Source organism: Simochromis diagramma, unplaced genomic scaffold, assembly GCF_900408965.1.
Source record: "Simochromis diagramma unplaced genomic scaffold, fSimDia1.1 OVJJ01000618.1, whole genome shotgun sequence".
In the NCBI taxonomy this organism is placed as follows: Eukaryota; Metazoa; Chordata; class Actinopteri; order Cichliformes; family Cichlidae; genus Simochromis; species Simochromis diagramma.
This window is the reverse complement of record NW_024387423.1, coordinates 3,129,369-3,155,940: the sequence shown is the minus strand read 5'-3', so window position 1 is coordinate 3,155,940 and position 26,572 is coordinate 3,129,369. Positions and strand designations below refer to the sequence as shown.

At 41.4% G+C, this 26,572-nt stretch overlaps 1 protein-coding gene across 12 annotated transcripts; it reads left to right on the top strand.

Moving 5' to 3' along the window:
- The first annotated feature begins 889 nt into the window (after window positions 1-889).
- On the top strand, window positions 890-12,011 carry tcea3 (transcription elongation factor A (SII), 3). Of its 12 annotated transcripts, none has more exons than XM_040013110.1 (14): window positions 1,214-1,457; window positions 2,198-2,260; window positions 2,347-2,452; window positions 2,584-2,689; window positions 8,264-8,335; window positions 8,495-8,551; window positions 8,648-8,710; window positions 8,832-8,906; window positions 9,913-10,073; window positions 10,182-10,238; window positions 10,400-10,554; window positions 10,663-10,809; window positions 11,434-11,505; window positions 11,616-12,011. In XM_040013110.1, exons 1-14 carry the CDS (start codon window positions 1,389-1,391, stop codon window positions 11,622-11,624), a joined length of 1,212 nt encoding a protein of 403 aa, XP_039869044.1. In that variant the 5' UTR covers window positions 1,214-1,388; the 3' UTR covers window positions 11,625-12,011. The 12 variants fall into 12 exon arrangements, 7 of the variants coding, with proteins under 7 accessions (XP_039869046.1, XP_039869045.1, XP_039869047.1 ...); XM_040013115.1 differs by lacking the exons at window positions 1,214-1,457; window positions 2,198-2,260; window positions 2,347-2,452; window positions 2,584-2,689 and adding exons at window positions 7,447-7,503; window positions 7,613-7,720; window positions 7,821-7,889; window positions 8,049-8,108; XM_040013114.1 differs by lacking the exon at window positions 8,264-8,335 and having other exon boundaries at window positions 1,217-1,457.
- The last annotated feature ends 14,561 nt before the right edge of the window (window positions 12,012-26,572 follow it).

Here is a 26,572-nt window from a genome sequence, read left to right as displayed (position 1 = left end):
TCTTACAGTTACCGCAGCAGCATTTCTTCATCGTGTAGAAAAACCGAGATGCACTGTTGAAAGTTTTTAAAAATTGTTCTTCATTTTTTGTTCTACTATGTGTTTTATTCTATTGTTAAGTGTCCCTGGGTGTCTTGAAAGGTGCTTTTAAAAAATTTATTTTTCTGCTTCTTCTTATTATTATTATAAATTTGCACTTATCTTTCTTATATTACTGTAAATGGCCTTAAATGTGTAGTTAAACACCTTCAGACTGACAGAAAGACAATTTTCTCTGGTTCTACGCAATAAGATCAAAGTAAAGGTCAAAGGAGTGAAATGAGTTTGACATCCCTGCTAACGTCCACAAATGTTTTCTCATAAGAAAAAAAAGGATGAAAACCTTCATTTTTCTCATAAGATTGATTTGCCTTATTCACTATTTTTTTTAACAGAATATAACTATAGAAAGTCAGTACTTATCGAATAAGCATTATTTCTTTAAAGGAGAGCACGCAGTGTGAGACATCGGCTGTTACTTTTATAAAACATGTATGAATGTAAAGGCTGACTATTCGGTTCAATTGGAACCGAACTGGAAGCTTTTCTGTTTCTTTCTCGTTTCCTCGAGAAGACGAAGAAGAAAACTATCAGATCTTAATGTTAGGTCCACTGCAAGACAAACAGAAGCAAACACGAAGGTTCGTGGCTTTCAGTGCAAAACGAAAGTTAATTCTCATGTCGACTTATATCACACCACCCCCTGGTGGCCGTGACATAGACACACTTTTCAGGACGTGTTTTTTCCCCATTTTGTGAGAGAAAGTGAAATTGTTGTCTGATTTAGTGTTCGAGGTGACCTTGTTCCGTGTTACAAAAAAATGAAGTAACTAACAAAGAAAGAAACAGGCTGTAAACGGTGACTTAGTGTCGGGCTGCTCTTTGGCACAGCAGCAGCTGCCCGAGTTCTGCCTTCAGTGTAGGAAAGATTAATCATTACACAGTGACCTCGTTTTTGCTGGAAAATCTTAAAGAGAGATCATTTTGTGATATAATCCGTCCAGGGTGTAGAGAAATCTAAGGAGCCGCAGGAGAGCAAAGCATGTTAAGACAAAATAAAGTTGATTTAAAAAAAAGTATTTAAAAAAAGTAAAATCTCTCACACTAAACTTCAGTCATCCCTGTTGTCCACGGGTCTACAACTGTGTCTATATTTAGTTTGTCATTTGTGGAGCAGGTCAGCTGGGACCCCTCCGCAGGACACGCCTCTCGGCTGAATGGAGTGCGTCGCGCGTAAAGTCCGACCTGTAGCAGATACAAACTTTTCTGTTTCTCGGGAGTTTTTTTCTTTTTTAAAATAAGTATCCATTTGGCGCAACCGATCGGTCTTTAGACGACTAAATGCAGCGATGACTCGAGAGGAAGATCTCATCCGGATTGCAAAAAAACTGGACAAGATGGTGTCTAGAAATAACACGGTGAGACTATATTTTGACACCCACAGGTGGCGCGTTGTCCCGCCACCTCGCGCTGAGCAGAAGGCCTGCAGTAGACTTTTCCATAAATTAAAATGGGCTCCTCTTCTTTTCTGTTAAACACGAGTTTGATTCCTGCTGACTCGGTGTGTTTGGAAAGTGTGCAGAAGTGAAGCGCGAGCTTGACCGTAACAAACGATCAACAGGTGTTCGTGGGTTTGCGTGTATTTCTCTTGCAGGACCGTTTCAGTGCCCGTGTGCAGCTCTGCTGTGTAGCCCAGCTCTTTTGTGTTTGTCAAAAGGTTTTTTTTCTCTCTCTTTCTGAAAATGCTTAGCGAGTTTAACTGACATAGAAGTGCGCAGAACAGAAAGTAAACACCGCGGCCTGTGGGCGTAAGGCCGTGCTCGTGTTGTGACTGAATCTGCAAACACGACATTGTTCGCGTCGCTCCTGCACAGTTAGGGGGCTGCACAAGATAATGCCACCAGCTGTAATCGGAGTAAACAGCCGTGCAAAACAGTGGATCTAATGTTGTAAAAATGCCATCGAGTGCCAATGAAAAAATAATAATAAAGAAGTGAAACTGTTCTTGTTTGCTAACCACATTGTGCTTTCTTTTTTGAAAGGTTAACGCATTCTTGTTGCCAGATCTGTGCGTTACACTGTTATTACGCATTTCTAAATGAACCCTTTCAAGAGTTAGGGGGTTGCAAGTAACGATGTCATTGTTTGGTGAATACAGGAGGGCGCCATTGACCTGCTGAAGGAGCTGAAAGGCGTCGATATGACTCTCAAACTTCTACAGGTGGGTTAAATTTTAATTTTGCTGATCATCCTGGGGAAATGTGGAAAAAATAAAATAATTAACCCGTGTGTCTATGTTGGCTTCAGGAAACGAGAATTGGAATGTCTGTTAATGGTATCAGGAAGCACTGCACAGATGAAGAAGTGATTGCTTTGGCAAAAGTCCTCATTAAAGACTGGAAAAGACTTCTGGGTACACACACTGATTTACATTCATACTACAGTGTTTCCACAGCGGTGAAATGGTTGCTTGTGCAGTCAATACATCAGCACGGAGTCTGATTTGCTGATATGATTTCTCCTCCAAAACACGCACTCATGCAGACTCTGGCCGCTCTCATCCCGAGAAATCGTCTGAGACCAAGAATGGTTTGAACTCCAGCAAAACGGCAGCTTCTCCAAACAGCTCTCCCTCGGAGACGCAGAGCAGGTCAGTGGTTTCACAGCGGTTACACAGAAACTACACAGGTACACTTAACGTGACATTTAATACAAAGAGCACACACATTATGAAGTGAAGTTCTGGTTAATGTCCGCATACCTGCTGTGCCTGCCTGCTGTCAGGTCCGTAATGATGTGTGTGTGTGGCTTTGCAGTGCACTGGAACAAAAGTATTTTCTTCGCATTCATAAAAACACCTTAAAAAATAACTCTCTGCTAAAAGTGACAACAGCTTTGTAAAAAAAAGGCATTGAAATGTTTAAAGTTCAAATAAAATTTCAAGGTAATCTACTGCCTGGCTGATCTACATTCAGACAATTTTATTCAGTTCAGTTGTATTTGCATAGTGCTGAATCACAACTGGAGCTGCCTCAAAACCCTACAATAAGACAACAGTCAAATGACCCCTTTGACAAGCACTTGGCAATTGTGGGAAAGAAAAACTCCCTTTTAACAGGAAGAAACCTCCAGCAGAACCAGGCTCAGTGAGGGGCAGCTATTTGCTGCAAACAGTTTGGGGTGTTTAATGACATTAAGGACAGAACAGACTTGTGAGCCACTGTAATGTCACATTTTATCCTTTAGGTAGCATCATAACTTTAAATAGGGAGACTTCTTTTAATGATAAACTGCACATAAAAGTGTTAAACCTTCTGATAGAACAGTTCTCGTAAGAAGTGAAACACACAGAGTAGTGAGCTCCAACGTGTTCATTTTACTTGCAAGGAAGCAAAAGCAGGGCAGAGTTTCATTTATACACTTTTTCCAATGTTATCCACTTTTTTTTATTGTTAACAGTTACTTGGCGTCCTTGTACTGAACATGGTTCTGTCTGCTTTGGATAACAGATAGCAGAGTAGCCACAACAAAGCCTGAGAAGAGCACAGATGGAGAGAGACATTGAGAGATACACTCTTCAGCTTACTGCAAAGCGTGTTACATAACTTTAATAATTTTCTATCACCGTCATTCTTTCTAACAGCCAGCAGGGGGCGACTCCAGAAGTCTGTGGGACGATTTATTACCCCAGGATATATTTTCCAAATTATTTTATGTTCTCAGTAACAAGTTAAAATCTTATGAATTGGACTCGGCCTTTCTCTTTTTTTGGACTGTCTCTCTCTCCCATCACCCCCAGCAGCTCCCTCTTACTTTTTCCTTCCCACTGTTGGCAAGTGCTTACTCATAGGAGATGATTTGATTGTTGGGATTTTCCATGCATTATTGTAGGTTCTTTACCTTACCATATAAAGTGCACTGGGGTGTCAGTTGTTGTGAATAGACACGACTGAATCAGGTTATTCTGCATTGTGACTGACAGATTGATACCATATTAACGTGCAGACTCACCAACAAGAAAGAAAGATGGGTATGGTGCTCCTGAGAGTTCCAACGAACAAATTAAGAAAACAACAGCTAATTAAAAAATGCTTCGAAAGCACACAAAACACAACAGCAAATATGTATCTAAAGTATTACATGAATAATGTGATTAAAACACACATTACCTGCGTCTTTTTCTCCCTCACAACAGCGATGAATCCTCTACTTCTTTAAGCGTGTCTCACTGCGATCCTTCACACGTTTTGGTTTCTACTTCTGCAGCTGGTCCGTGATGTTATTGTGCCCCCAGAAACACTTCAATTGTGGATTTTTTTCCCCCAATTCTGCTGTGTTTTGTCTACTTTTCCAGCATTTTTCTGTTAGCTGTTTTCTTAAGTTTCGGTGGGTTTGACCTCTCGGGGCCACCGTAGATGGGAGACCACAAATCAGTGGATGATGATGATGTCTTAAGGGCTACATGTCAGACTCATTGTTTTTTTTTTTCTATTTCGTAATTCAGTTTAGTGTCAGGTAGGTTCTTGTTTGGTTTTGCTTGTTTCACTTTCACTGAAGATGTTTTAATCCTGGGTTATCGTCAGTGTATTTAAATATCACAATATGGTGGGTCCATGGTGTAGTGGTTACGTGTGAAGGATCCCTGTTTTGAGACCCAGTCTCAGGCAAACACAGGCTAGCGTGCTCGTTGTACCAGTCTAAAAGCCTGGATAGATGGCAGGGTTGTGTCAGGAAGGATATCTGGTGTAAAAACGTTGTGCTAAATTAAACAAGGGAAATCAGCCAAAAGCACCTGCTGCCAGTGGATATTTGTTAGAGTCCAAATTTAGGAAGTTCTGAACAGGTATATAATACAAACCTTGCTCTTTGTGAGGGCAGGTGACTCACAGTTATGCAGACATCCTGTGTCTAAGTAAACGTGTCCCTGAAAGCCTCGCTTGATGTTAATAATGATCAGTAATGTCTGTGTCTGACGTCTGTGTTAGGTAAAGCTTCAGCGTTGCTCAGACGTCCTTATTAGACTGAAGAATCTCAGTTCAGGAGTGTTTCTGTTGAGCTAATTGACTTCATGCTTAACAAGTCCCGGGCTCCTGATGCTGCTTAGGACCTAACATTGAACCAAGTTCACCATGTAAAAAGCATCAAATTTTCTTTAAAAACAGGTTTTGGTAATATTGTCTGTGTATGTGGAGAAGACGTCACAATCACGTACTAACCAAATGAGTTGTTGTTAAAGAGAAAACAAAGACAGATGTATTAATCGGATCTATATATGTTTTACTTTGTAAGAGATGGTCGGACCTGTATTGTACTTGTGAACAACATCAACATCCACCTGCTTGCTGTTCAGTTTTTGGTGTCATGATTAATTTTGAGAAGGGAGATGACGCTGGGGTGTCAATCATGTTTGCTGGGATGTGACCCGACTGACTAAAACTAAAAATATTTCCTTCTTTGTTTCTCTTTAGTTAGTTTTTTTTTGACATCGGGCAGGATGATGGTCCGGTGGTTAGCACTATTGCCACACAGCAAGAAGGTCCTGGGTTCAACTCCACTGTGTGGTCCGACCTAACTGTGTGGAGTTTGCATGTTCTCACTGTGTTTGGGTGGGTTCTCTCTTATTTCCTCCCACAGTGATTTCCCCAATTTTAGTGATTTACTCATAGGTGTGAATGGTTGTTTGTCTCTTTGTGTTAGTCCTGTGGTCGGCTAGTGACCTGTCTCTTTGCCTTTCACCGTGTGACGGCTGGAATAGGCACAAGCCTGACCGTGAGACCCCACCTGCTCACCCTGGTGACCCCGAATTGAATAAGAAGATGGATAGTTTCCCAAGTACACTATAGCAAATCAGTTAGTTTGTTTTTCTTTTTCAAGAGTTTACTTTTAATTAATTTAATTTAATTTTATAGTTTTTAGTTTACCTCTATAATAACCTTGCTACATATATCTTTTAAAGTCTATGCTTAAAGCTATTTTTCCATGTTAGATGGGATAGATTATAGAATATAGAAGTCAGCACAGTGATGTTGTTTTGTTCTGCAAGGCAGCACTGTTTACAAGTGCATATGTAGGGTAAAAGCTGAGACGCTATGAAGTGTCCTTCACTGTTTAACTGCATGAAAGCACTGACTTCTTCAGTGCTTGTCAGTGATTTAAATCATGTTCGTGTTAATATATGTATTTGCCATTTTTTTTCAACCCACTTCCACCTCTAACACTCACTGTGGTAATTCTTGCATAGAGGTAAAAACAGTGCTTCTCTTTTTTCTCTCTTAGTCACAGCGAGCAGGAAGTCAAACTAAAACAAGACTCCGATCATGACAAAAAACACGCTAATACAATCAGGAAAGACAAACACAATGATGGCCATGAAATCAAAAAGAGACATGCTGACGACCTCGTGGAAGAAAAGCACCTGGAGGACCTTGGAAATGCAAAACATCTGCAGGAAATCAGGAAAGAGAAACAAGCACCCCCAGAAAATCCCAACGTGGAGGTCGATAACAAGAAGCCGAAGCCTGCGCAAGACCCACGGGGTGAGAAGCACAAGTCGGAGCCGAGAAGAGGGAGACCATTAGAGGAACCAAAAAAGACGAGGCACGTGGAAGAGCTCAAAAAGGAGAAAAACCCCACGGAGCTCAAGAAGTGCAGCTCTGCAGATGAGATGAGGAAGGACAAACCGAGAGAAGAAAACAACCACGAGAGGCTCACCAGCACACCTCAGAGGGAGAGACCTCTGAGCGAGCCTCAGAGAGAGAGACCCATTGACCCCCACAAGCCCTTGTTTGAAAGGTGAGAACGTAGAGGCTCAGAAAAACGCACGACACTTCCCAGTAAGATCCAGCAGAGCTTCAGACTCTGTTGTATATTTCAGGAGAGGTGTGCTGGACAGCAGTGTGCTCTATCCCACCCGTTTCCCCTCTCCTCCTCGACCCGCTCGGCCTCCTCCCATCAAACGCCCCGCCATGGATTTTCTGAAAGACAGGTTTGGACTCTCGTGCTGCCTGAGCTGCAGAGCGCGCGGTTGCTGCTAATGACTTAACATGCATCAGTGTGTTCCACGTGGCCTAACAGGATTCCTGCTGTGCATGGTGCATGCTGACAAGAGTCACTCAGGTGTGTTTTTGTGAACAGCATGCCGCATCGTCAGGTGGCCTTTTGACCTCTGCTGTTGTGACATATGTCCAGGAAGGATGGCAAAGACTCTTCCTCCCGACCTCCTCGCCCTCACGCTCCCCGACTGCCTTCTCCACCGACTAAACGACCTCCTGTGGAAGTAAAGAAGGAGAGGTCAGATGTGGTTTGGTGCATGTTTCTGAAGTTCTTGAGTGACGTTAGACAGAAAACAATGACAGAGTTTTAAAAAATCTCAAACAAGTGCTGATTTTCAGGAAAGTTCCTTTTGGATCCAAATGCTCCGATTGCTCCTCTTCCTCTTCACCTACATCCTCCTCCTCCCTTAAGGTCAGGCTCTGCATGCCTACTTTCTTTGCAGTGCCGTAACGATTTTCTGTCATTATTCACTCTGTTTATGAAGTGATTCATCTGAGCTCAGAGGTGTCTTTTCATTTAGAAAAGAGCCTCCTGACCCCAACGCTCCTCTTCCTCCGCTTCCTCTTCACCTTCACCCTCCTCCTCCTACGAAGCGGCCCTCTCTAGATGGAATGAAGGAGAGAGACAGGTCTGATTCAGACGAGTTACAGACGGGAAAATATTTTTTTGAAAAAAAAAAACAATTTTATTCGGACTCAGAATTTGAATCTGTTTTTTATTTGCTAAAGCAGGAAGGAGTCAGACTCTAAGCTGCTTCCTCCACAGAAAAAGACGTCAGATCATGTGAAGAAAGACAGGTCTGGGATCTGGGAATGGTTCTGTTTCTCATTCATGTAAAAAAAAAACAAGTTGGCTGCAGTCTCTGGATGATCAGTGGCCTTAAGAAATCTGTGTCTTTGGTTTTACATAAAACACTGGTGTTCAGTGTTGGTACCAAAGCTGTGTTCTTTTTGCAGGAAAGACTCAGTGGATACCAAAATGTCTAGAAAACATTCAGATGAAACCAAAAGAGAAAGGTTTGCAAGTCATCTGCATGAAAATATCTGTTCATTCCCTGTGTGAAGACTGTTGGATTTTAGAGCAAAGGGAGATGGATGCATTCTCGTTTTATTGTTCACAGACGGGTTTGGTTAAAAAAAAAAAATCACACACAAACTCTTCCTCTTGTCAGGAAAGATTCATCAGACTCTAAATCCCCCCCTCCCAAAAAGCCCACCCTGGAGGCCAAAAAAGACAAACACAGGTGTGCAGGAGCCAGGAAATAAGTTTGAGAATACAACATAAGCGTGTGTGTGTGTGTGTGTGTGTGTGTGTGTGTGTGTGTGTGTGTGTGTGTGTGTGTGTGTGTGTGCACTTATCTTATATGAAATGTGATGCTAGTGATGCTAATCCTTTGTTGCAGAAAGGACTCCTGTGAGTCAAAGCCTGGCCAACCTGTGAAACGTCATTCAACTGACAGGTATCAGTTCTGTGCACCAGTTTAAATCTCACCAGTACTTAAATGTGAAATCCAAATGATTAAACCCAGACTGACTGAAAGTGTTTCACTGCTTAGACGGGAATCGACTGACTCAAAGACGAGCAGCTCGCCAGCAGCAAAGAAGCTAACAGGAGAAAGGTAAATAACAGCGACCGGTGCTGATTAAATACAAGCTCACCAAACTATCAACTCTCAGGTGTTAAAGTTTTGTGTACTTCTGCACGTGAAAAACATAAATGACCTTGAGTTTGAATTACAGGAGAGAGTCTCAGGGCTCGAAGGCTCCTCAGCTTGGACCTCTACAGAGGAAGCCCTCTACTGACAGCATCGAAAGGTATTTAATTATGTTTCTCAGGTTCTTAGGATGATTTTATCTTCGATCTTGCAGGGTACAAAATAAGGTAAGGATGGCTATTCACTGTAGATTTACAGTACTGTGCAAAAGTCTTGTGCCACCCCTCAATTATTTATATTGGTAGGAAAATGGAAAATTCAAACATTCATAGAACTACAGCATATAAAGAATATAGGATTCTATATGATTCTAGCTAGCTTGAAAGTAAATATTTGGTCTGATCACCTTTATTCTTGAACACAGCAGGAACTCTCTGAGGCAGCATTCTTCTCACTTCTTTAACTAGTCTTCAGAGTTGTTCTTCAGGCTTCTTGAAGGACATTGAAAGCTCTTTTTTGGATGTTAAGTGCCTTTTGTTCTGTTTTCTGCTAAGATGATCCCACACTGCTTTAGTAATGTTGAGGCTCGGGCTCTGGGGAGGCCTTGTGTGTTTTTCTGTCTACATATGTTTCGACATTGTGCTTGGGGTCATTGTCATGCTGGAAAATGAAGCCGTAGGTATGGTATCGCACAGTGGATCAAAATGTGATATAGTCTAAAATTGGTCCACAACAACGGTTCATCTCTTGAGTTAGGTGCATTTTTAAATGCTTGAATGATTCATTGGTCAGTGTTGAGTAGCTTAACAAACAAAAAAAGTTGAGTAGAGTAGTGGCTCAAGACTTTTGCACAGCACTGTATGCTTATTATTTTGCACTCCTATTTGACAAGCTGCCAGTTCGTGGGAGGACTCAGTGGGTGGCAACAAGCGACTCCAAATAGCCTCTTTATCAGTGTTGACATTCATCATTCTTTAATATTTTTTCAAGGACTGATGAGTCAGAGCGTTTCAGGATGGGTTCTTTACATGATGGATGTTAGTAAATGAATTATTGCTAAAGGTTAAAGCTGCACTTGTGTGGCTGGTGTGCAGCACCAGCAACGTTTTGATCCGTATTTAATGAATTTGACACTAAAAATCTTTGTTTGTTTTTTTTTTTTACAGAAAGAGTAAATCCGAGGCTCCCAAAACTCCCACTACCCCGACCAGCCCCATGTCACCCAGCTTCAGTTCTCCTGGGGGTCCGCTGTCCCCTCACCTGGCCACTGGAGACTCCATCAGAGACAAGTGCATTGAGATGCTGGCAGCTGCCCTGCGCACAGATAGTGAGGCTTAGGCTGCACGTTATCATTGCTGCAGTTTTAATATTCACATTAAGACTCGCTGCAGACTGCCTGCTGACTTACATGAAATGTAATTTCTGAACTTCACAGATGATTACAGGGAATTTGGAGCTAACTGTGAGGGCATGGCAGCAGAGATTGAAGATCATATCCTTCAGAGTTGATAATTCTCCACTATGCACCATGATTAATTAAACTGTAGTTCTTTCAGTGTTGAACCAAAGGGAAAGCATCTTGTTTCAACATTATAGCTGTTATCAAGCATGCTACTCGGAGGAATTAGTTTGCCCTTGACAGCGTGATCGCACATATCTACCAGGAGATAAAAGCCACTGATATGAAGTACAAGAACCGAGTGAGGAGCCGCATCAGCAACTTGAAGGACCCGAAGAACCCAGGCCTTCGCAAAAATGTGCTCGCAGGAAGCATCGAGTTACGCCGCATCGCCACCATGTCTGCTGAGGTACAACAGCCCTGCAAGTTCACCTCTCCTCAGCAATGAGCAACACTTTGCACATTCCTGCCTTTTCTTTCCTCTTTCGTTATCACACATCATGTCGTCTTTATTAAGGAAATGGCCAGCGACGAGCTGAAACAGCTGAGGAACGTGCTCACCCAGGAGGCCATCAGGGAACACCAGATGGCTAAAACTGGTGGCACCACCACCGACCTGCTGCAGTGCGGCAAGTGCAAGAAGAAAAACTGCACCTATAACCAGGTACACACATGTGTCAGAGCAAAGCAGAGAACAGGACTGATAGGGCTCTAATGGTGGTATTTAGGCGAGTGAGCGTGTGAAAGCGATGTGTTTCCAGAGTGAAGCAGGCTGTGATGTTTGTGCCTTTTTCACAGAGAGAGCTGGTGTTGTAATAGGGCAGTTATTTCTCCAGCTGTTTGCTTTTAGTTATCACATAATAATGAGAAATTTTTTGCTGTTTCACACGATGTGACCGCACTGAGTCGGCTATTTACTGCTGTTGTTTGTGATGTTCTGAAAAGCCTGTAGAGTAACTGTTTCTCTTTTGAATGCCACAGAAAAACAAGAAAGCTGTGGGGCTGTATTAGAGCTGGGGCTTAAATCAGCTTCAGCGATGCTATTTGATAATTTGGGGAGTTGTATGGGAACATAGTGGCTCAAATAAATATAATGAGATTGATGTATTTCAGTCACAGAGTGGGGGATATACACTGTACTAGTGAGGAAGGAGTGTTTCAGCTTCACTGTAGGTCGTACAAACCGCTTCCTTTCAGTTTGGTGTTTTGTTTACAGTTAAACCTGCTGTGTGTGTCTTTGTGTGTCTGTGTGTCTTTGTGTGTGTCTGTGTGTGTGTGTGTGTTTTAGGTGCAGACACGCAGTGCTGATGAGCCAATGACCACATTTGTTCTGTGCAATGAGTGTGGCAACCGCTGGAAGGTAAGACTTTTCCTGAACCTGAACAGCTCTGCTCTGACACTATTTCATGCTCTGTTAAATAACTTTAAAGAGATTTTTAATGCTTTTTATTGTTCTTCTCTAAATTTCAGTTCTGCTGATGCCATCAAAGGTCACCCCACATTTTTTTTCCTGAGCAAACTGAGAAGCTTATTTTCTATAATGGGATGGGAATGGAGTTTATAAACTGTTGCAGCTAGTGATTTAAAGTGATGATGTTGTTCTTAAGATTTCCATTTTATCTTTTTTTTTTTTTTTTTTTAGATTTATAAGCATGTGCTAATAATCAGAGTTTGCTTTATGCAGCTTTGAGAACTAAGAGTGTATGACAGTTTGATGACTGAGTCATTAAATAAATCTAGCTGTAACTTAACAATAATCATGGTGCTGTCATGATGGAGAGAATCATAATCCATTTAATAAGCTGTGACATATTACGACTGCTCACTTTGTACATATCTAAAGCCAATAAAACTGCATCAATCAACGTTATGGTTGCTTTAAAAACTGTTAAGATGTTCTATAGTCTTCCTCTTCTGGTCCGCCCTGCCGCCCTGTTCATAGCATCTACTTGTGTCGGACCCACTGCATGTCCTCCTTCACTACATCAGCATCATTCAACATCCTTTGTCCAACATATCCACATGCCCAAACTCTCTCAGCCTCCATATCTGTCTCCATACATTATTGTATAAGATTATTATGTATGTGACCATCATCCATCCATCCAGCACCAAATATCGTGTAAGGGAAAGACCCCACATAAATACAGAGAAAACCTCGACAATCAGATGATCCCCTTTGAGCGAGCACTTGGCGATAATGGGAAGGAAAAACTCCCCTTTAACAGGAAAAGACCTTCATCAGATCCAGGTTTAGGGAGGGGCAGCCATCTGCACTGACTGATTGGGGGGTGAGGGGAGAGAAACAGGACAAAAGACTTGCTGTGGAAGTGAGCAAGGGATTCATCCACCTCTTGATTGATTCATCTTCTGCCACTTATTCCTTTCAGGGTTGTGGGCGGGGGCCGGAGCCTGCCCCAGGGCTTGTGATTTATACATTAAATTATATTCATACGTATTACAAATGTATTAAGACTCATAATGTTGGGCAAAAAGTTTCAGTGCATGTGCAATTTGCTAATATTCAAGAAGGTTAAGATGTAACAGACAAATGATTCGCCTTCGTTCATGAGTACATCCAACATTTGAATGGTAGTGGTGCAATGGTAGTTTTCCTGTTGCACATCTAAAAGCAAACAATAGAGGGCAACAATTCACCAAAACACATTCAGCAGCAGTTCGCAGATTTCCATTGTTCTATTCAGAGGTTACTGACATTAGGTTAGAGGCTCGCAGGTTAGTGTCAGTTTGACAGGCTGCTAAAGCTGGAGGAAGTTGCTGCTGAGTTCTTAATGGGATCATATTTAAAGCCATTCAGCACCATTTCTGATCAGGAAACAAGCCTATGATGAATAATAAATAACAGGCTGCATTTGTGCCTGGAGCGATGACATCCCATCATTCCCCCCTGAAGGTGTGTGTTGTTATTGTTGGAGATGCAGTCTGTTTTCAGCAGAAAAGAACCACGGGAACAGCTTTCTGGCTACCCTCGGCTGAGTATGGACCATCTGATTTTCCTGTGAGTTTAAACCTAATTCATTTACTTCTTCTGCATCAGTTGCACCATTAAAGTCTCCTCTAATGTGCAGGCAGAGATGGGAAAGCATAACCACTCACCACTCATCTTTTTATTCTGTCACACTACACTTGTGTTGACGTTGCTTTGTGAGCTTAGAATCTACACCTGGCCATGAAATGTTACTTGGACATAATCCTGAAATGAAGCCTAAATTAAAAACACTCATGAGGCATTATATTGTGTTCTGGAAATACTCTCACTGGCAAATACAACTAATAATCAGTGCAAAGCCCCCAATTTTTCTCTGTAATAATTTGTTAATGGATTCTGCGACATCATTCCCATCTTTTCATTTAATGACAGCTGCTCAGCTCTGTGACCTCTATGTCTCTGACAGCTGGTGTGGAAAAACCCCAAACAGAAAACTGTTGAAATCATCTCTAAACTCTGTTCCAAACACCTAAATGCTTTGCAAGGAAGGGCTAATTGTTATCATGCAAATAGAAAAGCAAAAAAACAGCCTTTTGACTTAAGTGGACGCTTTTATCATTAGCAGTTCTAGACTTTTCTAAAGCCTTATAAGCTTTTCCTGCAGTAATAATACACAGCAGTTGTTTTATGTCAGTTTTGGTCACTACATTCATTGACCTTTAATATACATCCACATAGAAAAGTCTTCACACTGATTTAAAAGTGTTCAATTTTTAATCTAGATATTGAGTCCTTTGTGCTTTAGATGTGATACACTGAGCAGCAAACAGATGCTCTGAGCCATTTCTCAAGATAAAGGCAATTTTTACATTTTAAATTCACCTGATATAGATCATAAAATCCTGCAAAATCATAAATTCCTTCAGATCGTCTGTGTGTTTAATTTTCTTGCAGGCTTAATTTAAACGAATAACTGTTGGTATCCATCAGTCTTCCTATCGTTTTTCAACTGTTTATCGGGGTCCAAGCCATGGGGCTCTACAGCAGCTGTGACTGAGCTCCTACCACATCTCTGAGGTTGAGCCCCAGAGGAAACTCAGTCCTGCTGCTAGAACCTCAGATCTTATTCTTTCGGTCACTGCCCACAGCTCAATACCATAGCTGAGTGTAGCAAACGTAGATCGACCAGTAAATCGACAGCTTCACCTTTACGCTGAGCTTTCTATTTACCACAACGGAGCAGTGCAGTGTCCGCCAGTTTGCCTTTCAGTCTCCCGCTCTGCTCTTACCCCGCTCACGAACAAGACCCTGAGATACTTGAACTCCTCCACTTGAGGCAGCAGCTCATCTCGGAGTGGGCACTTCACCGTTTTGTCTCTGGGAAACAATGGCCTTGCTTCTGTAAACACTCAATAGCCAAAACCCCATAATGAAAAACTGAATGTTTATGCAAATTCATTGCACAACTTGACAAGAGATTTAATCTGCTGTGATGCTGTTTGCTTTAATTATTCTTGAGATAAATCTAGAGCTTGATTGTGATACGTGTATGCAATGCACCTGTTCACATTAAGTCCCACAAATCACACTGAATGACAGGCAGAACTCAAGAAATTAGGTTTCAGTAACTCTCTGCAGACCTCACAGAGCAAAGGTGGTGGCACAGTGGCCTTCACAAAGAAGACTGATCAGGACTTGAAGGGTTGAACAAAGCTCCCTGACCAAGAATCAGTTTAGAAATTGTTTGCAGAGGTGGGGGAAGCTGTTAAAAGCATCGCTTCATCAGTCAGCACTTTAAGGTCGAGAAGCTATGTGGGAGGCACGTTAAAGATAAGACATGAGACAGTCCACTTTGAGTTTTTCAGATAGCATTTAACTCTGAGACCGTGACCATAAAGATTCTTTCATATAATGAGATGGAAAATGGAGCTTTTTGGGTCAGAACTCCAAGCTGTGCTCATATGTCACTAAGGCCACGTTCACACTGCAGGTGTTAATGCTCAATTCCGATTTTTTGATCAAATCCGATTTTTTTTGTGCTTGTTCACACTACAAATAAAATGCGACAGCAAACGCGCTCTAGTGTGAACGCTCAAAGCGGCCCGCATGCGCAAAAGAAGCTGTCACACACAACGCGCTCTGTTTAGACCCAGAGCAAACAATATTGTTTGACTGATGGCCCTTAATATAAAGACTTCACGTTTCTCAATTTTTGCTTTAAGTTATTTTGTTATTTACATAATAATGTAGATAACCTAATAATGATCCTTATTGCTGTTTTAGAGGAGCGGTGCTTCAAAGGATAGTTGCAGATTTCTGTCAGAATCTGCAGATTATACAGAACAAATAAAATGTTCATGTTTCTCCAACTTTGTCTTCCCAACAGTTTCACTGACATCTACACTGGATGGCCAGGAAGTGTTTGCGATGTCTTCTCGGGCGCTTCTCCGGCGCTGATAATTGGCGTCTGTCTTGTGTCAGTGATGTAAAAGACGGATTTAATGCGACTTGACCGTTCAAACAGCAGTCGCTTTCTAAAACATCGGATATGTATCGGATTCAGTACCACATACGAAAGTGACCCAGATCGGATTTGAAAATATCGGATTTGTGCCGTTCACACTGTCATACCATGATCGGATATGGGTCGCATAGGGTCAATAAAATCGGATTTGATGCGCATACGCCTGCAGTGTGAACGCAGCCTAATATAACCCTGTACATGCTGACTGATATGACAACAGACAAATCTGTCCTTCAGTTGTTGTGTCTAAGCTCATACTTAGATCAGTATTTTCATTCTTTTCATTATGGCTTATCAAGTGCAGATTTGATGGCCCCAATGGGAACACTGGGCTCACTTTGAAAGGTTTATGCAGTGACCTGCTCATTTATTGTTCACGTGGTTTGTGGCGTGATTTTTAGTTGACTTCAATTATGCTGCACACAACTAATTTGTGTCTTTCCTTCTGACGTGACCCATAATGCAAGTCTTTGCACATGTGACATGAAACGCATGTCAGGTAAATTAAAGACCCACTGTGATGTACACGCAGTATTAATGTCAAAGTTGCTCCTGGGAGCATTTCTGCCAATTCCACTCCTGTCCAATCAGATGAGTCCCTGTGCATCGTAAGAGCCAGACCTCAGGGGGTCAAGTGGCTGTCATTTGGAATGAGTTTATTTCACCACTCGGTGGAACATTTTTGTCATAATTGCATCTCTGTCAGAGGAAAACAAGCATCACAGGAATGTCTGGGACCTTCTTCTTTTTTTCTTTTTTTTTACCAGCCTTGTTAATAGCCGATAAAAAGCTGCATAATTCAGTCTGCTTTGTCTTGAGGAGCTCAAAATTGAACTCTTATGAGAGTCACTGATCCTGTTAATATATTCACACCTCCTGTTATCATGTTGCATACATGGTTCATAGTGGCTGTGGCCTATTTTTGAAAGCTTTCCCTTCTGACTCTGTCTGAAATTTTTCTCTGGAGTGAAGTGATGAATTTGTAATACTGTCCTTTGTTGTTGCTGCATGCAGCCTCTCTATAAATGGAATCAGATGAGACTTGGTAGGCACGCAGTTTCCCCCACATAACATAATCATGCAGGCAATTAAAGATTGTACTGAACACTGAACCTATGGTGGTATGAATGTGTTGAACAGTATCTTTACGATTCAGCAACTGATAATTCTGACATGATATTATAGTCATTAGTGTGTTTATGTGAGTTTAGTGAGTTTAGTGTGTTTAGTGTGTTTTAGTTACGTTCACCGAGTGCAGATGTGTCTCAGCCGACAGACAGCATTGTCATCAGAGTTATTATGCCGCTGGTGGGGCTAAAAAAAGTGAAAAAACTATGGTGCAAACATTATATAACAGCAGAATAACAGCTCCATCCTCAAAGCTCAGTATATCTGCCTTCATTTGTACCTGCAGCTACTACAGGTTTAACTTTTAACTTTTAGCCTATCCCAGGTCTCAGAGGGCAAGAGTCACACTCTCAAATCAAAACACTCTGGCCAACTTAGAAGCAGAACCTTCATTTCGTTTTTTTTCTTAAACAAATCCATTCAAAGGTGGACTTGCCAGTGTGTTTCAGATTATGGTCATGCTGCATAACCCAAGATTTTCTGGTATAGAGCTGAATTCATGGTTTCATCAATTACAGCAAATCCTCCATGTCATGACCCACTGGCCAGCTGCAGACACACTGCTGGCCCTGTGCTGGCCCAGAACAGTTTCAGCTCTGGCCCCAGATGTCAGCCTAATGTGTACCGTAATCAAACCATGTAATAACAACATGTGCTGGAACACATAGTGCAAAAGAAACATGATGAAACTGTGTTCAGACTGATTCTTACACAGCGCTTTTCTACTCTCCCAGATTACTCAAAGTACTCAACATGCCACATTCACACACTTTCTCTAAACTGAGTGCTTCCTAACTACACTCACACTCTCGACATGTAGACTGGAGGAGTCAGGGATCAAACCACTAACCTTTCGATCAGTAGGTGACCTGCTCTACCTTCTGAGCTACAGCCACCCGGTGGTAAACATGAGTAAACCCTCACTAGGTTTTGGATCAAGTGTACACTCACAAACCTGTCAAACCTGCATTTAAAACGCTGGCTACCCTAGCAGTATAGTATTGCAACATAACATTTGGGTCTTCTAACAAAAATAGGAAAATAGGAACATAAATAGTGCCATCATTGCTGGTTGACATACACCAGTCAGTCAGAAGTGCCAGGTTGATGCTGGATCCGGGCCAGACCTATGAACCTGGGCCACATAAACCAAACCACAATTGGGCCAGATGTGGAATGCTATCACATAAACAGTGCCATCTACTCCAGGCCTGGCCCATATCTGGATGACATACCACTTACCATGCCAGAAGTCAGCCAGCAGTGCTTGACACCAGATCCAGGCCAGACCTGTCTGCTATGTGGGGAGGTGGCAAAGCAGCTCCAGACCATCACACTACCACCACCATGTTTGACTGTTGCTATGATATCCCTTTTCTGAAATGCTTTTAGTTTTACTTTAGATGTAATGGGACTTAAACCTTCCAAAAACTTCAGCTTCTGTCTTGTCAGTCCACAGAATATTTTCCCAAAACATCTTGAAGATCATCAAGATGTTTTTTGTTTGTTTTTTTTTCCACAAATGTGAGATTTGTGTTCTTTTTAGTAGTGGTTCTCACCTTGGCACTGTACCTAACAAACTGACAGGAACAAATTAAATCCAGATGCAGATGAAAGAAAAGACAGGATTACAGCTGTTACACACATTTTAATCAGATGTTGGAAGTATCTTAGGGCTGGCTATCGATTTCGATTTCTATAACTGATTCGATTCAATTCAATTTTTAGTCAGTCAGAAATATTATAAATCTGATCATTTATCAGTGCATATCTATATTTTTATATCTATGAATAAAAACAAAGCTGACACTTGTGAGACTTCATCAGAGGTGGGAGCATCCCAGCAGATGCCTTTGTGTCAAAGTAACTGAGGATAAAACAGAAAAGTATGAAGGAGATTTTCGTGGCCTCGTTTTTTATAGCAATTAACCTTAAAAATATTCTGCAGTAAAACAATAACAGAAGAAAAGCACGAATCAACATATGAACATTACCTGATGCTGCTGAAGTGACGCAGAGCAAAGTTACAGAGGTTTATTAGAGTCACAGCTAGGAGTTTTGCAATTTGGCATAATTTTGAAAAGTTTACATGTCTTTGGTATTGAACAGCAGACATGAGGCTTTCTTGTTGGAGGTCAAAAGGTGAGAGATGAAAAACAAACAAACAAACAAACAAACAAAAACAACCGCTGACATCACTGTACACAACGGTAGACTGGTGTATAATAAGCAAGCAAATAATAAAGAAAACAGAGATTTTTGTTGGGAAACTGTTCTCTCACTGAGAGAGAGAAAGAGCTGTACAGGAAGTGTGTTTTCATTGTGGTGGAAGCAAAATTGCCAAAGTAAGTTTATCAAATGTGAAGCGTAGCTTTCATCTTCTTTTGGTCAGAGTGACGAAACCTGCTGCTTCAGAATCTGTGATATGTCGGCTTCCAGCACGCGGTGGCATGTCTGTGTACGAATCCATTTACCTCCTCTCATTTGCTGTTTTAGCTGGAAAGGGGGAAAACCAAGGTATCTGAAGGAAACCCACAAGTTCAATGTTAGAAAGGGAAGTTAAATAAAAGGCAAAAAGTGAAACCGAGACTTGACTAAACCGGGCAAACTAAAGCAAAACTAAAACACCAAAACACAGGGAAACCGGAACATGAGACCTGGACGAGGGAACTGGAACATGATGCGAGGAACACAGACAACCCGACAAAGGACAAAAGAAAACAGACACACTGGCTGTATCCCAATTCAGGATCTGCAGCCTTAAAGGCCGCATTTTAAGGCCGATTACGTCACAGCGACACGACGAAGGCTGTCCCAATTCAAAGGCTGCTCGAAATGCGGCCCTCAAATGCGTCCTTCATTTCCCTGAATTTTAAGGACGTGGCGGTGTTAACTTCATGGCCCAACATATCCCAGAATGCATAGCGCGGCGGTGGGTGTGGATAATTTTGCCGAAAAAAACGGCGGATGGGGGGCGCCCGAAGAGTAAACTTTAAGTAAGTACTGAATATCATGTCACTTATTTATGTGCAAATGTTTAATAACGAAGAACATTAAAACATTACTGTTGCCACATGTCGGCAAAGTTATGTGACATTAGTGACGTTTGTACTAACTTGGTTTTAAAGCCTTTACTTTAAAATATACGCCGTTCAATAGCTGAGCTCAATCTTACAGAGAATGATCAAAGCTCATGTAGAAACAAACAAACAAATGAACAAAAGATTTTCTCCTTCATTTCTGTCAAACAAAGCTGTATGAAACGTTTCTAGCTGTTAGTATCATGGTTGCTAGGCAACCTGGGCAGCGCAACGGAGGCTAGACCGTCCCATTTCACAAGCCTCGCACTTCCGGCCTTAGCTGTCTTTAAGTACGCGGCCCTTGAGGATTGTTGAGGCTGCGTACTTTAAGGCTGCAGACCCTGAATTGGGATACAGCCAATATAAGCACATGAGGGTCATTAGGGAGAGAGGAAACACATGGGAACACTGCTGGGATGAATAGACCTAACGACACAGAGGACGCAAAATTAAACACACTGAACACAGGACCGACACTGTCAAAGTAAAACAGGAAACACTAAGATGCAGACTAATACACTCAACTTGACACAGGAGCCAGGAGGAAAGAACGCTCAGGGAAACTAGACTAGACTAGTCACAAAGAGTGGAAACGCAGAAACAGTTAAGGGAGATGATACACAGTGAGAGGGGGAGCGAGGGAGGGAAAAACCGGCCTAAAACCAAAAACTGTACTAAAGCTGCGTGAAACCGCCTCTGTCCGCCGATCAACGGACCCTGACCCTAACCCTTTAATAAACAGTAAGCAGAATTGATATTGTCCTTGCAACATTGGAATTTCATAAATGCACGAATGGCTTGGCGCGCAAAAGAATAACGTCACAACAATGTGATTGGTCACTTGCAATGTTGAACCTGGAAGAACATTTTCATGATGGTCTGGGAACAACACCAACACGAGGATATCAGATCATCCGCGAGGGACATGGAGAAAGAGAGAGAGACATGACGTGCTGGGGACAACATACATGCAAGCACGGACAGAAGACATGGAGTGATAACACGAGGGGAATATGTAAATGGGAAAGGGAGGTGAGACATGAAGGAGACATTGTATAACTTAGGAGACATACACAGAGGACAGACTAACACAGGAAATCGACAAGAAAACACAGATCATAAAATTAACTAAACTTAACACTTAAACATTTCCCCAAAACACCAAAAGGAAATCTAGATGACAGAAGACAGTCCAAATGATTGGTCAACAACCCAGCACCCTGACAAAAACCATCCTTTGGAAGCAATATTGACTTATAAAATGTTACAAACACACTTAAAGGCGCAAAATAATGTAATAATCGATCCGCCATCTTTTGTCCTTTTGTTTAGTAAGCCCTGAAGTTTATTACGCAAAATATCTTTTATTTTAAAACACCCAGTGGGAACTTCTGTTATTCTCCTATTTTATTGTACATTTCACGTGTTGTTAGTGCACATGTTCAGGAACTGAAAATGAATTCCCATGTTCAGAAGAATTACATATCAAATGCTGCAAACTCACAAGAGGCACCATCTGTATTGTGAAGTGCTATTTTCTGTAGCATAGGTTTGAAAAGAGTAAGTGACTCAGTTTTTGCCTAGAAGAGACAAGTGTTCAGGAAAGCAACGGCCCTGAGTTTGAGTCCCTGCAATATCTGTTTTCCTCCTGCCTCTAATGCATCTTGAAAGTGATGTTATACCAACCTGCTGCCAGGAAACATTATCTCTCTATGAAACTTTTCAATTTGGAACATCTGCAGTTTCTAAAGCATCCAAACTGTCTTCACACTTTGAAACGGTGCCATTAATGCACTCCAGCACCCTGCTGATCTCTCACAACCTCTGCAACTGTTTCATCTGCTGAGAAGCCTGTGATGCTCTAAAATGACACTTCCAAACCTACTGAGATTTTTTCATGTTGCTGCCTCAGGTATTGTGTATTTGGATTTTGGACTAGTCAAACAGCAGGCCGGCACAAGCTGTCACTGCGTCACCTGAGTCACTGCTAACTAAAATTAAAGGAAAATGCACTTGCAGAAGTAGAAGCAGGGATGTTTCAGCAAGCTTTATGCCTCGTGTTTTGAATCTTCCTTGTTAAACCTGAGCATAAAGTTTTCAGTGTTCACCTTTATGACTGTTGTGTCTGAGAGAAGACTCTTTGAACTGCACAGACTCAATGATCTATAACTCTGTACTCCGACTGCCTCATCTTCCAGCTCTTGAGTGCCGTTTTGCTACCTTTGCTCATGAGTTGTTAAAATGAAATGCATTTGATGTTGAGAGCTGTCAGACCCTGGTGTGATATTCATGTCTTGGACATACACCTGCCTCTTTGATATAGAATCCATTTAATTAGGAATTGCAAAGCAAACTTCACCTCGACCAACTGCCTTCTGATGGGTAAATAATCACGTAGCTCATACAGTTCAGAGGAAGGGAAGCCTGGAGCCGTGGCTGTTCTTAAATCTGGTGAAAACTCGTCACCTGTGTCCTTCCATTGCCGCTACCATAATAAATACTACTGCTTTCATTTTAAGGTTACTTGCTCAAACAGATGCTTACACAAAAGACCTATGAGGCTGCTTTCCACTCTCACTTGATTACATACAACTTAGCAGATGTTTGGAAAAAGTCGTGTTTGTCAGAAAAGGGAGCCAGGGGAGCGGCATTCAGACAGTACCAGATATTACATGCATGGTTGCTTATGTCTATGTGAAATGACCCAGACCAAAAAGAGACACAGTAGTGTGCTTGAGAGCACTGGAGGACAGAATACAGGATTCTGTTTGGATCTTAAAAAGCTATTTCAGAGCTGCTCCTAAAAGACAGTTTGATAAACTACTGCGAACAAGTGTAGTAACAAAAGTACCCACTGTATAAACTTTATAATGGTCGCTTAAACCAATATATCTTTTCAGCTTTGCTATTTCTCTCAAGCTATTAAGGTGGGATGTTGGGAAAAATGAATTTGTCTTTATGCAAGCTGTCTGCAGTGGTCTATAAACAGAAATGTGCAAACTGCAGACCTCAGAGTTCATACAAAGATGTCCGATCAAAGGAGATTTAAAACAAAAACGCAATAATGACACAGCAGGAAGATTTGTTACAAATCAAAACCAGCAGGATGACTTTGCTGGAGTCAGGAGTGCTGAATAATAGCTCCAAAAGCTTTTTAATAATAATGATACTATTACTACTACTATTACTAATAACAACAACAACAACAACAACAACAACAATAATAATAATAATAATAATAATAATAATAATGAATATTCACATGTTCCTCTTTAAATGGTGGCCAAAGTGTCTCCTCCATTTCAGACAGTCCTCACAAACAAAATTATCAAGTGTAATGAGGCTGAAGCCATTCTCATGAAAATGTAGCTCTCCTTGCCTCTTCTATTCAATGAGCCTTGTGGGAACTTAGTGGAAAAACTCAGACTTTTCACCAAAGCAGGAGGAAGGAACTTAAAAAACACCAGCTTTTATTAAAAATATGTAAAAAGAGAAAAAAATGCACAAATGTTTAACAAAAGCACTTCTACGGAATAATGCATGTCTTTTATCATGTCTTCCTTCTCTCACCCTAACTGGTCGCGGCAGATGGCCGGAGGTTTCTTCCTGTTAAAAGGGAGTTTTTCCTTCCCGCTGTTGCCAAAGTGCTTGCTCACAGGGGGTCACATGATTGTTGAGGTTTTCTCTGTATGTATTATTGTAGGATCTACCTAACCATATAAAGCGCCTTGAGGTGTCTGTTGTTGTGATTTGGCGTTATATAAATAAAATTGAATTGAATTAATGAAGCTCTTGCTCACTATTTCTCCTTGTTTGTATATCTATAATTTCTCAGTGGCCTTGTAGGACATGATATACAGTCAGACATAAAATATACCTGCAGGTATATGTGGTAAACATTATATATAATATATAATACATAACGTGATATAATGTTTTTTTTAAATGCTTTAAAAACACAATTTCAGGTCTCTTCAAAAGCTCACACCTTTAGTCACTCCACCCTCACAAGTAAAAAAGGCCTTGCCTTCTTTACCTTTCAGAATAAAATGAACCAGATGTTCTTTCTAATGACACAAGAACTATTACTGTGTACCCTCTCAAACATCGCTGATAGGATCTTGTTTATGGCTCTATTTCCACAATCAGATAACACATCTCAGTTGCACTGAGCCAACAAAACCGTGATCCATTTGGAGGTCGATGAGAGCCGGCTGCTATTAGGAAGGCACTGTTCCTCACTGTCTTCTGATGGGTGAGAGGAGGGAGCTACAGTATTCACCGTCACATCTGTTTTCTTGGATGACTAATCTCGCTACAGGGTTTCTGAGTAACTCTGTCCAGCACGCCGTTTCTCAATAAGGACCTAATGAGGACTTTGGTTTGCAGTCGGCCTTTTCCTATCGAGCTCCTTTGAAGGAAAACAGGAAGCTCGCAATTAGCTGTTCAATTGCCTGCTTTTTAAATCTTCATTCATTCAGCAACTCATTCCGTTTTGTGGTTACAATACGGTTATTTTCTAGGTAGAATTAAAAATGTAAAATGTTTGAAGGAGCCTCTGCAACCCTGTCTTCATTGTAAGTTCATTTATTCATTTCTTCTATTTGCTGCTAATGCAGAATTTATGTTTTGGTATATTTTCAAGCCAGAAATGATTAATGTCTTCTTGCCCACATTGTGCTGCTGACATTTCTGAGATAAAACTTTAATTCAAACAAGTTTCTGTTTATAATGTAACAAATCCATAATAAGAGTTTGTTATTATCATCATTGTATAACATTCTGTCAGTCCTACACTTACACAACCTTGACCACATAATCCTCCTCATCAATCCAGTCCTGGGAAAGGGTTCCCACATTGGGTCCCATCCTGCTTTAAGCCTTTGGTCATAATCCTACAGACCACGTGTTTGAGCCACAGAGGACTCTTAACCTATTCCTTTTAGTTCAAATAATCTTCGGAAGAAACCCTGGGCTGCTGAGGGTGCCAGTGATGCAACGATGTCAAGCACTTTAGATGAACAGAAACGATACAGCACAGGATCACTCAGTGTACAGGAATTAGCCATGCTGTGTTTCAGGGAGACAAGGTTAAGGTGGAATGATGCCATTGCCTTTAGCCAGCTGTAAATGTCAGTGGCGATCAGGAGCTACTAACACAAATGCAGCCATGCAGCGAGAACCATAAACAAGTCCTCCGCTTCCAGAGAGTGAAGGTCTGAATGGCAACAAGTTGTTGAGTTGATGTAATGTCTACAACCCCTGTTCAGAAAACCAAACACATCATCTGTCTTGTATGTATGGTATTTATAATATTTATATTTCTGTTTTTTCTCCCACTGTTGATGATTATGCTTGTCTGGGTATATACACTGTGTTATGGAAAGATATGAAAAATAATATTGCTTTTCTGTTTATCTTTTGCTATTGACATTCCTCACTGGTTATGGTCACCTTCTGCTCAGCTACTTTATCACAGCTGTGAGCAGTGACAGCTCTTTTCTTCCTTTAATAACATTCGAAAACATTGTTTAACAAATACGAACGTAGATGGGCTGCAGACGCCTCCTTCTGCCCTGCCAGCGCCACAGTGGCTCTCTCTCTCTCTCACTGACAAATTATACCTTATAGCTGCACCATATTCACAATGATGAGTGAATTGGAGAAGCCAAACCCTTTTTGTCCTATAATAACATCTTCCTTTAGTCAGCTGAGTGATTTGGTTCCGGTGGGTTCTGTTTTCATCTGTTGAAGGAATAATTTCACATTTTTGAGGTAAATTTACTTTCTTTCATACCAACAGTTACCAAAGATGACTTTTACCTATATTGTTATTAAGGAAGGCTAAATATGAAACTACTGCAATGCTGAAATCATACCCAGTGTGTCCTTGAGCTTAATAGAAACTCCCACTCGTCAAATGGACGTCCCATCTTTTTACACTTTGGCTGATTTTTACTGATTATACAAATATAAACAGGCAGAGAGAACAAGTTTAGCTACCTTGACATTCCTTCTTTCTACTTAGCTAAGGCTTGAGTCACACAGGCCAACTCGTGAGGCCGTTCGGTGACTCCCTGGTTGGTGAGTGGCTGAAGGTTGTTGGCAGTCGCTGGATGAATACCAGTTCCAATACTGGCATATGGTACTGGCATTCAATGGGCCGGACTGGAGTCATCACTGATTCTGACCCCCGGGCCTTATGTTTGTCACCCCTGCTCTAGTGTGGCTGAGCCAGATGACCATCATTAGCATAAAGCCGTGAGAGTAGTCGAATGTTTACAATTGAAAACTTGGATTTCAAACAACTTTCAATAGTTACAATTACAGACATTTAAGTTGCCCATTACAAGCTTACAGACCTCTGACCCCTATATTAATGACCTCCTTACTCAAAAGCAGTTCTCAATAATGACAATGGACAGACCTTTGACTGAGTGATTTGTTAACAACAGAACAACATTAGCTATAACTTGTAAACACTTTATAAAGGGTCATTGTAATTGGAGCAACTCTGAAGTGCAGGTTCAACCCCAGCTCTAAGCCGCCGACTGCACAATCAAAGGGAACTATAAAGGAGAACCATAGACTACATAAAGATGCCTGTTTATCATGTTTATATATGTATGGGTTTTTATACATACATAGATTTTGGAGAACATACAGTTCTCCACAACTAGGAGCTAATCCGACCCTCCCCCTTCTCTTGGGATTGCACTGCCATCTGCAAACACTGTTGAGCCAT

What these genes read in the sequence shown, in the direction of transcription:
- tcea3 (XM_040013110.1), top strand. Translation starts at nt 1,389, where the DNA reads ATGACTCGAGAGGAAGATCTCATCCGGATTGCAAAAAAACTGGACAAG. An exon ending in TCTACTGACAGCATCGAAAG is followed by an intron (nt 8,907 to 9,912) that starts GTATTTAATTAT and finishes TTTTTTTTACAG; the next exon opens with AAAGAGTAAATCCGAGGCTC. An exon ending in AGCTGCCCTGCGCACAGATA is followed by an intron (nt 10,074 to 10,181) that starts GTGAGGCTTAGG and finishes TGAACTTCACAG; the next exon opens with ATGATTACAGGGAATTTGGA.